This window comes from Uloborus diversus, chromosome 2 (genome assembly GCF_026930045.1).
Source record: "Uloborus diversus isolate 005 chromosome 2, Udiv.v.3.1, whole genome shotgun sequence".
Classification (NCBI taxonomy): Eukaryota; Metazoa; Arthropoda; class Arachnida; order Araneae; family Uloboridae; genus Uloborus; species Uloborus diversus.
This window is the reverse complement of record NC_072732.1, coordinates 124,604,299-124,618,638: the sequence shown is the minus strand read 5'-3', so window position 1 is coordinate 124,618,638 and position 14,340 is coordinate 124,604,299. Positions and strand designations below refer to the sequence as shown.

At 32.3% G+C, this 14,340-nt stretch overlaps 1 protein-coding gene across 3 annotated transcripts; it reads left to right on the top strand.

Moving 5' to 3' along the window:
• The first annotated feature begins 281 nt into the window (after positions 1-281).
• LOC129217312 (uncharacterized) lies at positions 282-11,388 on the top strand. Of its 3 annotated transcripts, none has more exons than XM_054851589.1 (6): positions 282-347; positions 467-667; positions 5,379-5,517; positions 7,603-7,748; positions 8,653-8,788; positions 11,059-11,388. In XM_054851589.1, exons 2-6 carry the CDS (start codon positions 628-630, stop codon positions 11,303-11,305), a joined length of 708 nt encoding a protein of 235 aa, XP_054707564.1. In that variant the 5' UTR covers positions 282-347; positions 467-627; the 3' UTR covers positions 11,306-11,388. The 3 variants fall into 3 exon arrangements, with proteins under 3 accessions (XP_054707564.1, XP_054707566.1, XP_054707565.1); XM_054851590.1 differs by lacking the exon at positions 282-347 and adding an exon at positions 358-387; XM_054851591.1 differs by lacking the exon at positions 8,653-8,788 and having other exon boundaries at positions 319-667; positions 11,059-11,254.
• The last annotated feature ends 2,952 nt before the right edge of the window (positions 11,389-14,340 follow it).

The following is a 14,340-nucleotide window of genomic DNA, read 5'->3' as shown; positions in this document are numbered from 1 at the left end:
GCAATCTATTGCCAATTTGTGCTTTATCTTCCTTGTTTACTACCGTTAATGAAAATTTAATATCATTCCTATGTTCATTTATTAATGACACAAATGAGTGAGAAATTCACAACCGATCAGTCTTCATTCATCGAAAGTGATGAATTACACATTAAAAAAAGATACTGAAAGTAAAAAAAAGAAAATCTTCAGTGACATGAATGCTTAAATGTTGCCAATTAGGACACGCGCACTTGTCTTATAAAAAGATCAACCCAACAATCGTACGATACACCTTTAAAAATAACTCCACGCTGTCTGATGGTGCTTTATTCGTTCAGCTGTAAACACAAAAGGGAAAATGGCAGGTGAGAAATTCAAATGTGGGAAACTTATTTCTTCTATCAGGTTGCATTTTTGCATAAATTCCACTTTGAATTTACAAAAATAAAAAAAAGAATGAATTTTAATGGTGCTCTCGTTCCAGTCTTTAGTTAAAAGAAAAAGGCGAATGTCTGCATTCTACTCCAGCGAGATTGTAACCACGTGATTTAAGATGACGTAAAAATAGTGAGAAGCCAAATTTTTCGTGCTGCCAGTCAACCGGCTTTGAAAACACGTTTATTTGCTGAAATAAATGTCACTGAGATGAATGTTTATATAATTACGTCAATTGGTCTTATACTCAGTAAGTTAACATTTATTTTTTACATTGTATGTGTTTTTTTTTTTTTTTGAAATATTATTGTATATGTGTTTTTAATATCACTGAAGTGAATGTTCACATAATTGCAAAAAAAGTGGAAATTAAATTTTTTACCTCCTTTTTTTTAAACTATTTTTAGAAGAAATTTGTTGTACGTTACACGCAAAGTATTTGCACTTATAAATTAAGTTTATATATCACTGAAATAAATATCACTGAAATAGATCTCACTGAGATGAATGTTTATACAATTGCGTCAATTGGTCTTATTCTAAATAAGTGGAAATCGGATTGTTTACCTTTTTTTTTTCAATTATTTTTGTCTTATTCTAAATAAGTGGAAACCGGATTGTTTACCTTATTTATTTTTTAAAATTATTTTTAGAATAAATTTGCTTTTACGTTGCACGCAAAGTATTTGTACTTAACAATGTTAAATTTTAATATCACTGAAAGAAACGTCGTTGCGGTAAATGATTATATAATTGCGTCAATTGATCTTATTTTAAATAAGAGGAAATTTACATTTGTACCTTATATGTGTTTTTATAATATTTTTTTTAATATTTCGTTTGTCACATGCAAAATCTGTATTCGTAAAGTAAATAGTTATAATATCACACAAATGAATATTTGTATAATTGCATCAATCAGTTTTCTGAGCAAGTGTAAATTTGATTTTTCCTTAAACGACTTATTTTTTAGTTTTCAAGACAAAAACTAGCTTTATGAGCATCTTATGCAAAATATTTGAATGTAGAATGGCTTTAGTTTGTTTGTACCGTGGACTTCAAATGTTGCAGAGTCAACGAAAACTTTTGTCGGGTTTTTTGTGAGGATCCTCATTGCATTTTTTTAGAAATTTTTATCTTAGAATAACATATAAGTAGATCAATATGGCTGCAAAAGTAGTACATTCGTACTGTAGTTGTATTTATGTTGCTACAAAAAGATAAGTTACAATATGTTTTCCAGTTTTGTTTAAACCATTTAGGGGACACTTTTGAAACTCTCTGTCTCAGGTTGTTGACGTACTTAAATATTGCAAAGAAAAGCTTTAAAAAAAAAACGCATTAACGAAAAAATTGGAATTTGAAAGATCTGCTTTTGCTGCTGCGACCCGCATCATGTACTATTGTGTATTAATCTTCAACAAAGTAAGAAAAACATCATCAATGTTTCATCACGAAATTAATGCACAAAACCTTGCTAAGTACCATAAACCCTTGTATATTTGATGAGTAAAATGCAGTTTTTATGCAGTTATCGAAGTCTTGAATTATTAACGTTGGCTGCGGTCTAATTTTTCTAGCATACTTCTTTATAATTTTCAGTTATTAAAGCTAGTCAACTAGTGTTAGTGCTTCAAAATGTACATGCTTTTCTAATTTTATTTCGATTTTCGGAATTCACCAGATGTAGTACATGGTTCTATTATCTTTGGTTATCTTTGGTCCTAGTTCCCATGGTTCTCTAATCCTCCTTCAACATCTGCGGCACACCCCCAGACCCGTCACCTAGAGGGGTCAATGGGATCACTTTGTCCCTCCCTCCCGGCTTTGAAATATTAATGTTTTGTGATAATATTTGCATTGAGTATTTACACCCCCCCCCCCTGGAAAAAAATGAAGTGACGGGCCTGCAAACCAATCAAAAATCACGTACCACTCCCAGAAGAATACTTTCCAAAGGAGGGACCAATATTCTATAAAACAAACCATAAACCTTCCCGCTCATAAACTTCCTTACTGCTTGAACGACAGTTTATTTTGATACAGTTAATTCTATTTTGCTCCCTCATTGCTTTATTATTATTACTAGCAAAACCCGCACGGCTTTGACCGTAGTAAAAAAATTAAAAGGTCATTTGCTTCGCCTGTATATTTACAAATAATAGATGATGAATTTCTCACCAATTTGCTATGTTCATTTTCCGTCCACATTATGGTAATTTACTCATCCACGTTATGATAATTTGCTCAGTAAAATATTCTTAAAGATTGAATAGAAAAAGAACAAAATTGAATTTTGAAAAATCACTTCGAAGTACTCGCCCCAATGCTACGAACTAATTTGGCCAAATTTCATGAAAATCGGCCGAACGGTCTAGGTGCTATGCGCGTAACAGACATCCAGACCGAGATCTAGAGACACAAACTTCCTGCTTTATTATTAGTAAATATTATTATTCTTTCCCTAAAATATATCCCAAACGTTCTTCCTTTATAAAAGTAACCTCAAGTTTCTTACTAATAAATCTTTGAAGGAGTCTCTAATCAATTGGTAACGGTTACTCTAGTACATCATTGATAGTGAAAGAGGGTTAGAGATCTTTTCTTTCTGCTGCAAATTTATCCTGTACTACCTGCAATGTTAGATAAGTTTATTGTGTCAATGCAATGTTTATAAAAGGTTCCCATGCAAGCAAACAAACTCGAAAATGTATGTAATTAATAAATTACAGTCGAACCTCCATAAATCGAACTTCCACATATCAAAATTTTCTATATATCGAAATCACAGCAAATTTCCTTGTTCATTACATAGAAAAATTGTTTCTATGTATCGAAAAAATCTCTATATATCGAATTTTTTTTTCGAGACATTCGTAGATTTTTTTTTTTCTCTTTAGACTGTCTCATGAAAAATAAAGGTTAGGGGAGAAAATTATGTTCACTAAAGGTTGCTACGAAACTCATAAGAAATCTGGGGTTGAGGGATGTGTAGATAGGTCGTTGCTTCGTTCTAGAATTCTTAAATTCCCTCAAGTTTATTTCAAATATCTTAGTTGTAACCAGGGCTGCGGAGTCGGAAGGAAAATGGCCGACCCCGACTCCGACTCCTGTATTTTGAAACGCTCGACTCCGACTCCGGATTTTTTTTTAATTGTATTTTTTCAACTCCCTCTCTCCCTTCAGGGGAAGGGGGAAAACCTCTAAACAGAGATTGAAATCTTAATTCCTTTTTATGAAAATTTCACATTTTGCTTTTTATTGTAAACCCAAGACGTATACAACGTTAGAAATTCAATTTAAAAATCAAATTTTCCAATAGTTACGAGTTAAAAAGTGAGATCACTTAAAAACCCCTTTTAAAAAATTGAAAAGGATTACCTGTAATTTGCCCCTTTTTAATGTTTAACAAATAGATATTGATCAAATCGTGCGTTTTCAATTTTTGAAAGCTGTAACTTGAGAGAAAAAAAAAAAAAGCTTTTTTTCTAAATCCAGATTCTTGAGAGGGGGTGGTTTACTCCGGTTGACACCTATCTGGTAGATGTCACCCAAAGTTAATTTCAGAGTTTATAAAAAATATAAATATTTTAATCCTGAAAATTTTCGCGAATATATTTTAAATTATATTTCATCAATAAAATGTCAACGAAAATAGGGCACATATACGTCAGGAGCTATTTTTACACAAAATGCGACGGTATACAAATTTGTACGAATAGCTTTTACTATACCCTTATTTTTTCTTCGCCTAATTTTTAATTTAAATTTTATTGGCTGCTTTAGAATTAACCTTAATATGAAGATTTTAAGATTAACTGCAATAATTGAGTGTTGTAATCAAGAAATCATTTACATAATTTTGTTCCATACTTTTTAGTGAGAATCAAGCTTATAGAAATAGTCTTAATAAAGAAAAAAAAAACATTAGATTATTTCATCGGATCTTTTGGATTCGTGCTTTCGCGCCAGAACTTCTTTGAATTTGCCGTCCACCCTTAAAAGTTTCAACCTTAGCTACGGGCCTCGACTTACTAATTTGTTACGTTTTTTTAAACTATTTTATAACTGAGATCGAACAAAACACTATATTTTTATTTTTATTTGAAAGTGATTACTTGAAAATGTTAGGCAACAAAACTGTTTGCTGACAGTTGCTATTAGTTAAGTTAAAAAGCAAGCAAACTAGGGGACGGCTACAGAAAGTTCGGTAAGCGCTCAAGCTAGCTGTTTGCCATAACGGCAATTATTTTCTCATTAGTATCTTTTTATACATGTAATCGAACCAATTGGTATTCAGTTTAAAAAAAATACAAAGAGAGTCAGTAACAAGGAAAGAAAAAAAGAAGCCCGGAGTCGGAGTCTGCATGTTTTCCAACGACTCCGAATCCAACTCCTTCACTCCAAAATCACTCCGACTCCACAGCCCTTGTTGTAACCAGTAACATTGTAAAATCAGTTTCAAGTCATCCCTTTTGTCTGTTGATTATTGTTCCTAGTCGTTTTAGCTGCAGTAAAAATCATTCAAGTTAAGTAGATTAATCTTTCCTCCTGATTTGTCAAAACGAAAATCCCCTAATGTTGCGGATCAAGTTGAATTGCCAAAGAATGAAGATGTATGATGGCGTAAAAATGTAATTTATGTTATTTTTTTAATTATTAACTTTCATTTAATCCAATGCTCGTATAAGTTAGAAATTAGGTTTCATACACGAAAATTAACTTTAATTTTAATGTTTTAGGAGATTTTTAGGATAAAATAAAATCGTTTCTGTATATCGAAATTTCTATGTGTCGAATTTTTTCCCGGCAATTTGCTACTTCGATATATGGAGGTCCGATTGTACTAGAAAATTAGTGATTCGATATTTTGGACCGTACTTAGATTGTTATAATATATTTTGTTTGACATTAAAACTAGTTGTGTAAATTTAACTAATTTTTTGTAATAATATTTTTAGATTTGATACAAAACACCAAAGCTTACGAATGTTCTTCCAGTGAATCTATAGCTTGTGGTAAAGAAATTCAAGATCTTAAGTCCGAGAGTTACCGTTATCACTACGCAAGCGATGATGAAACGCTTACTGAGATGTGCAGGTATAATTATCTTTGAAATCTGCCGTATTTTATTTCTATCGATGCATTACATTAAAATTAGTACCATCTGAGGAGGTAAAACTTCCCACACCTGTCACTGCACTAGTAGTTAACTCTTCTCCAATAAAAACAAAATGAAAATACAAAAGTTTAATTTTATTTCGGCTTTTTCTCTCGCCAATATTTGCTGTGAACTTTATAACTCTTTCTGTTATGATCCATTTTTTGTTTTACTAGCGTTGATCTACATTTCTAACAATTTTTCTGAAACATCCTGGTAGAAATAAACCCTCGCTGTAAAATGAGTACTCTGAGAACTCGCACGTTATAATATTTCTTACACCATTTCCCCCCCCCCCCCCCAAAAATCAAAGTGTTATTTAGTTCTAAGTATTTCGTTTAGGGGAACTTGGGGCAAAATGAAATAGCGGGACACATTGAAATGTTCAAATATTTACTCTGCTTTTAGTGCCACCTATATTTCGGTAATATATTAACTATGTAGTATCATATGAAGTCTATTCCAGTCAGGAAAAAAAAAAATACTACGAATATTAAAGCAAATGATATTACAGGTAATTTTTAAAAAATGTATACTTGTATTGTAATATTTTGTTGTAAATCAAAAACTATTTTTGTTACTATAAAATGATAAAATTCTTGTTGTTAACTTTTTAAATACTAATTAAGGCCTCCCAATAATCAGTGCAGTATTTCTTTAGTTAATATTAAGCTTATTTGTATTTTAAATATTGTTTTCCAATTGGTCAAGTACATGCGTTGCAAAGTGGATGTGCTCAGGTGAAATATTTTATTTCGTTTACTCACTCAATCATTTACAAAGTTACTTACTTATTCATTTATTAATTAATTCATTCATTTACATTCTTTCATCGCGTAATTCAATTTTTATCCATTCAATCACTTATTTTCTTATTCTTTTAAATCTTTTACTCACTCATTATTATTATTTTCATAATTTTTAATTAATTTAATTATTCCCTAATTGTTTAATTATCTTTTTATTTATTCACTAAATCTTTTATTAACTGATTCATTTGATTTTAAAAAAATGTCAAATTCGAACAGAAAATATTCCATTAGAAAAACGTTTTATTTTTCACTTTGCCCTTTGAAAAAAAAGGAACATTCCTCTTTTTTTGAAGACTCAAATTTTCTGCCCAAAATTAAAAATAATGTTCCAATGGTAGTTTTATTATAAAATGCATCGTTCTTTTTTTATGAATTTTCAAAACAAATTTCTAATTTGTTAATTTTGAAAAAGATTTATCATCTTAACTATTTCCCTTCGCTCCACAATCCCCTACTATTTACTTTAAACTCCATGTGTTACAGAAAATGATAGCATTTGATGAAACAAAACTAACGAAAGACGCATATTTTTTTTGTTGTGAGTATTTTGCTCATGCCGCAAGCTCTAGACGTTTAACTACATCATATGCGCTGTAAACTCTCAATTGCAAAAGGAAGGGGTAATTTTTAAACTATATTCTCCATCAAAGCACTTCAGTTCTCCGTGCTGCTTGCGTACATAAGGTGTTGTTATTAGTACAGGCATTAAAATGTTGCTAAAATCTCTAGAAGTTGTTTTCTAGTTTTGATTTAAATAAGTCAACCCTTGTTTTAGCAGGTTTTTTTTTTTCCCTTTTTCAGAATGAACCAGGGGCCTCTGCAGCACCGCCGTCCACCGGAGGACGGAGCTGCTCCTCTGGTCCTAGCCTCCTCTAGCAGCACTGTCAACCGGAATCCCCTCCTCCTAGGCGGTAGCATCCATGTCCTGCATACACACACTCCTACATACGCACACGTCTACACACAAACAAGTCCTTACACACACACACACGTAACCACCCAGGAGGAGTGGCAGGCTTGGGAGGACATGAGCCGTTTCTAGAAACAATAGCCTCCAATGAGTGCGGTCTGTCGCAATTCGTGATTGCGAAAAACATAATTTGAATTCAAAGTGTCAGAATTTGAATTGGATATATATACACACATTTTTTTCTTTATTTTTCTTTTATGTTATCTCAAAAGCCGTAACTGAACTTTTTCCGTCATTGCCAGGAAGCAATTTGTTGCGGTGAAATGTGTGAATTCCTTTGCTGAAGAATGCTTGCCGAAGGATGAACGGGCCCAATTTGAACTAATGATTCAAGGAGCACACAAATTTATCAATGATTTTTGTTTTGAAAACGGCTCGATGAGAAAACGTAAGTGAAGGAAATTTACTTACAATTATGAATCTACGAAATAGCAATTGCTAAACCATTTTTAATGAAAATTAACCTGCTTGAAAGTTGTTCGGCCGCATCGGATAACTTGGAATTGTATAGTATAGAGTGAGAAATGTGACCTAAAAGATTTTTTTCAATCAAAATAGCGAAAAGTTAAATCAAGAAAATAGTTTCTAAATGTTTAAAGCAGTGGTTACTAACCTACGAACCACGACCCAAATGTGGTCCACAAAGTTGGTTTATGTGGGCCCGTTGTTATGTTCAATGTTATTACGCATCGAAAGTTCATGTTCTCGAAAGTTTCCAAAACAACCAAACATCTAGATTTGTTTTGCAAATTTAAAACCATACAATCAAAAATCGGTTTCTTAAAACTATAGATGGATATTTCGGGTTGATAATGTCACGCAGAATGAGAGCACCGTTTAGTAACTGAAAACAGGTTTTATTTAACCCAGGCGGAGCGATCAAACTGGCAACTGACTTCCTCAGCTTAAAAGTAGCTTTTTGTACAGAACTTTTAAGAACATGTAGGGAATTGTTACATATTAGAGTTACATATTAGAATGTTAATTAGATTATTATTTACATATGATTTATATATTTGGTTGACTTTCTCGAAACTTTGAGCAAACACTTGAAATTACAAGATGAATTTACTGATAGTCAAACCCAGGGCTCGCACTCATTCGCACATAATATTGTAATTTGAATTGTGGCGGTAAAATAAGCATATAAGATTTATAGCAAAAATTTATTTGTCTGTTTTTCTTTAACATGAAACTGTTATATGTGGTCGTAGTTTCACAATGCTAAAAATACTTATGTGATAAAAGTGAAACTGTTTTTAAAAAATATTTTTTAAGTAATATATTTTCAGAATATCTGAAACACTCTCTTTGTCTAAGATCCATCTCTAATGAATTGGACAGCTGCACAGAAAAGTATCTAGCTATGCAGAAAAAGATCGATTCTGAAGTCTTTGAAGGAGACCTATTACTTCAGAAGACTTGCTGGTAGGTCTTTTTTGAAACGAATTTCGTTGTTCTGACAGCACAATTATTTTAATCGTACGATACTTTAATTGTAATTGCAAATTGTGATATTTGCAACAACCTCCACCCTTCTTCAACGGAAATAAACTGGTCGACGGTGCTGTGAAGGATATGAGTTAATTCGAGTACGGAAGTAGCTTAAAACGGGTTAATGATTTTTCTCAGTAGTATATTTGAAATTATACTTAAAGAAGACTTTTGAAAACACATTACATTAATTTTATTTAAAACTTCAATATAAAAACTGCAGAAATAGATGAAATTACAAATAAGCAATGTTCTGTTAGGTAATCAAAGCACAAATTGCAAAAGATGCCTTAGCTGTCAAACGGTTTGCATTTAAAGTTTTATGAAATTTCATCTCTCAACCTCCTCTTTTCTCGTGATAAGATCGTTTGCATATGCATTTTTTCTTTCTTTTTTGTTTAATATTTATACAGAATGTTATCAAAAAACTACTCAAGATGTTATGGATCCGTGTATGTAGTTTTTGAATACTTTTTTCTCATTGATTTATACAAAGTCAATATCAAATTTAATCATTATCTGATGAGGTGATATTATTTTGCAACTTAAGTGGTGAGGGGAGGCGTGTGTAAACCCTAAACAGGTTTCTAGTTCATCCCCCAAAATTTATCACACTAAGGGCGGGGGGGGGGATTTCCAATAATTTTGTATTTATTTACTTAATTACTACTGAAACAATACCCTAAGTGACAAACATTTATCTGTACATTTAATAAAAGAAGATGTTTATTCGAGGGGGAAAACCCCCGGAAAAACGGTAAGAGCTAGGAACATGAAAAGTATACTATTTACAATTAATGACTTGGGAGCAGGATCGAGACAGCTGCACTTTTTGACGACGAGAGAGCCCCAATACGTAACAATGAATTATGCATCGGTATAATATTTCATTAAAACGTCGTTGAAAATAGTTTCATAGAAATCAAGTCTAATATAAATACTGAATATAAGGAGAAAATCTGTTGTAAAACAGAATTTTTGCTATTGTCTTTTCTTTTTTTGTTCTTGAAAGTTTTTGAAATGGAGCTGTTCCCTCCTTGAACCGAGGTCTTCATTGTTTTGTAACAAAATCCTCAGTAACAGTATGAATTACACCTTACATTATGCGCAAATTAGCAATCGATTGCAGACGCGTAATCCAAAGCACAAACTTTCTGCAATTAAAAAGGGGTTCCTTGAAACCATGAAATATGTGTCTTCAATAATTTCTAATCTGTGCTTTGTGCACTTTGTATTTCCTACAGTTACTTTGTTGCACTAAGGTTATTTTCGAATAAAACTCAAATTTTGTTCGCACGGCATTTCCCAAATCATCTACTTTAATGTGACATTTCAACGTGAAATATTTCGTCAACTCTCATACTCGCTATTTATAGTTTTTAACACCTGGCTCAAATTCTACGGGAAAATTAATGTCGTTAATAATTTAAAAAATATATTTTATTTGCTTCAAATCAGCTTCTTTCCTGAAAATATTTTAAAGTGCCATACGAAGAGGTAAATAATAATAAATATAACACGGTTTTTTTAAAACAAATGTTCACCTGCCAAAATAAATAATAGAACACCACCTACGTTTTTATGCCTCAAAATTTAAAACTTCATGTGTTTATTTCGGCAATTTTTTTAAAATTCATGAAGTTTTATGTCCCTTACACTTTATTTAAACTCTTTTCTGGCACATTTTTCTACTTTTAACAATCGTTTGGCGCGGTATAACCTATTCTGACTCTTGCGCCAAAAAAAAAAAAAAAAATTAATCAACCAAGCAACCAATTATGTACTTATCTTATATAAATAAGCAGCAACTAAATAAATAAATTTGTGCATGAATAAACTACCCACTATTTTGCGTGTAAGATCTCCCAGCATTGCACAATAAGTGAAATAAGCGGCAAGGTCTTTAAATCAGGAATTGATCTCATGTTGCCTATAGGTGAAAATTAGCTTTCCTAGCCACTAACTATGGGAGAGTTAAAAAACAATGTTTATGTTTCCTGCTCAGGCTTCTACAAAAATTTTTGTTTATTTTTTTTAAACATGAAATTATTTTGTAATTGCTACCTTTTGCTGAAATTAAAGGGGAATATATTCATTAATAAAACATTTTAAAACAAAGCTTACAACTACCTCAAAATCCTCATTTTTCTTTTAAAAAATCTCTATTTGATAGTGGTTATGTGATTTTTCCTTTTGTTTTACAGCATCTATTTTGAAAACATTCGATGTTCGGAAAATATATCTTCTTTGATCTGTGGGAATGAAGCTGCTGATCTTGTTACGCAACTTCTAACACTTCTTAGTGGAACATTCTTAAGTGAGCGCTGCACATTGTTTTCCAACTACGACTCCAGTAGCTGTTCTTTAATTTCGAAAAGTGTGGTATTGGTTCCTAATCAAACAGTGTTGATAATTTTATTTCTTATGACACATAAGAGTTTTCAACATTAGCACAAAAACTTAAACTTAGAAATATGTGTTTAATCATTTCATTCTGTAGCATCTAGTTGGCCATTTACATTTTGTTACGTACTCTGTTGAATAAAATTGCTTCTAATAAAAGTTGTGTTGTCCTTGATATTTCTAACAGGAATTATGTAATTTTTTTGTGCGAATTATTTTTGTGCGGTAAATTAAAATTTCAATCAAGGTTGGGATTCAATTGACGAAATTATTTTTAAAACTAGTGCGAGGTAGTATCTTAAAGTGACGACATAGGCAGAGGCACTCCCAAAAATTTCCTTATTCGGGAAATTTTGTCCGACTACGCGGCAAAAATAATCGTATCTTGGTTTATTTTAATTTCTTTAAATATTACAATTTTGTAAGTTTTTGGGTTATTTTCTATGTGACTTTTATTATTCGGTCCTTATCCCATTACATTTAAAAAATATTTTTTTAACTGCGTTGCGAAAGCAACTTTTAAAGCTACTCGTGAAGTTTCGAACATTTTTTTTATGCAGTCCCTATCCACCGAATAAAAAGTTTTGGTTGTACAAATCTTTATTTTTTACGCGTAAAAACCGTTTTTAGAGAGTTGATATTTCATAGTATGATACATAATGGTTCCTTACGTTCGAATGTATCAAAACTAAAAATAGTGGAATTGTAGAGGGGGGGGGGGGTACTAAATTGGCTTGCAGCTAAATTATAGCAATAAGAAATATTTAGAGATATCTAGAAGGAATCAAGGTTAGGGCAGTTTATAATTTTGTTTGAAAAATTTTATTAGAATTTCATATTGTTACAAATTCCGTAAATAGTAATTATTTTTATGATTAATTTGTTGCAATCTGGCTAAATTTGGCGTTTATTCCATTTTTCATCTAAAATTATCTTAGTGACGTAACCTGTAAACAGTTTCTTGTAATGTACATACATCAACCTAACATTCGACTGAAGTATACAGTCTCCCATTTCTGAATGATAAGATTTGTGAATGGAATAAAAAGAAAATATGAGAAAGTGGTAGAGCGGTGTAGGATTTTCTGGATTATTGGAGAGCTCTCTTTCGAAGTCTATAAATAGCCATGCGGCGAGTTCAAAGGCAGACTGGTCTGAGTCGTTGCGCTGAAAGCATGTGTTTGAATCTGTGTATTTGCCTTTGCGCTGTGGTTTTGCGTGTTTTGAAGTAAATACGTGTCTGATCGTCGAGTTTACGGTGTTAATTGATATTTGCCAAATTGCTGATGATTGATTTAGCAGTTGTAACTACAGTTCCTGTACATAGCTGTAACTAAATCTCTTGTGCTTTTCTCAAAAACTGTGTCGTCACTCAAAAAAAAAAAAAGTTTGAAGTTGCATCGAGCAAGTAACAATATTTTAAAAACTCTATAAGTCTGAGTAAATATAAATCTAGTCTTTTATCATAAGAATACATAATGATGGAGTTATTTTGTTTTAACAGAAACATATCACACGCCGGGCAAGAAAAGTGAGATAGCTCGAAAAAAAAAAAAAAAAAAACAGCATTGGAGGAAATCAAAGATCTTAAGCAGTAGTAGTTTTAAGCGAATAAGTTTCAAATATTACCATACATACAAAAAAATTATAATGTGATGTTTACAAGTTAGTTTTTGTAGTCTAACGTAATAATAAACACGATCAAAAATTGTTCTTCTAAATTATGAAATTTTAAAGATGTGTGAGCATTGATTATATAGTTTTTATGCCACCACACACCAGGCATGTAAGCTAACTTTGGGCGACCTTTGTGGCACGAAAGTGCTTTAAATTTGCATTTGAGATCAATAGCTAGTACGTTTTCTCCTAAATTTTGAGATGTCACTTTCCGCGCCGGAGTACGATATATGTATATAATAGGTGCAAAAATAGAAAGCATAACTAAATGAGTAAGATGATTCATGAAATACACCACCAGCTCAGTCAATTCCAGCCGAGGACTGCAGTTTCGTGCTTATTAGCACTCATTAGCCCGGCATAGGAGTGACCGAGCTGAAGGTGGAAAACCTCTTAAGGAAACCAAGAGTTCCAAACAAAGTGGTAGCTACTGGTTAGTGTTAATTCTGTATTGGCTACCAATTTGTTTGGCATTCTTGGCTTCCTTAAGAGGTTTTCCACCTCCAGCGCGGTCACTCCTATGCCGGGCTGATGAGTGCTAATAAGCACGAAACTGCAGTCCTCGGCTGGAATTGACTGAGCTGGCAGTGTATTTCACGTATTTCTGCCTTAGCCCTGGCTATAGGGCGGTAACTTACTGAGTAAGATGATTGTTGAAATTTAAATGAAACATCCTTCTGTATTTCAAAAAAGTTTTTTTTTTTTCGAGGTTATACGTCATACAAATATCTTACTTACTTCTTATAGAAAGTTTCCTACTCTTGTTATCCAGTAGATGCGTTACGTTCTACACGTTTTGAAATAAATTGAACTATTTCCTAAGTTTATTAAAAACGCTTAAAGAAAACATATCTTCAAATATGTATAAAAGTTTACTTTTGGAATTAGTACAAAAATGATTTTTCTCTTCAAAAAAAAAAAAAAAAAATGTTTGCCCCTCCCTCCTGTGTCACAAATTGCCACACTTCGTCTTACTCCGTCCCCCCTTCGTTGCATGTCACAGTGTGATAAACAGTGACTGTTTATCTGAGCATATTGTTATTTTTAAAAAATGTTTGATATCACACTTCTTGTTACCCCTCCCTCCCCCTTGTCACAAACCGTTGCACAAATTTACCAACTCCTCTCACCCTTAAAGCGTGACATCAGTTGTAGGCGTCCCCTTAAGAAAAAAATATTCTTACTATTCTGAAGTTCGTGAAGGCGTGTAAAACATTCCTCTAGAACTCCTAAGATAGTGTTATATCTTGTTCCTAACTAAATACGTATAATACAAACTGAATAACTGCAAGTAATAACAATAAAACAATCGCTGATTCATAGTTGCGTAATTACTGTTAATGTTATCTTCTTTTCATCAAAAAGAGTTTATTTCCGGTTGAATCAGGAGTCCGACAGCAAAAATT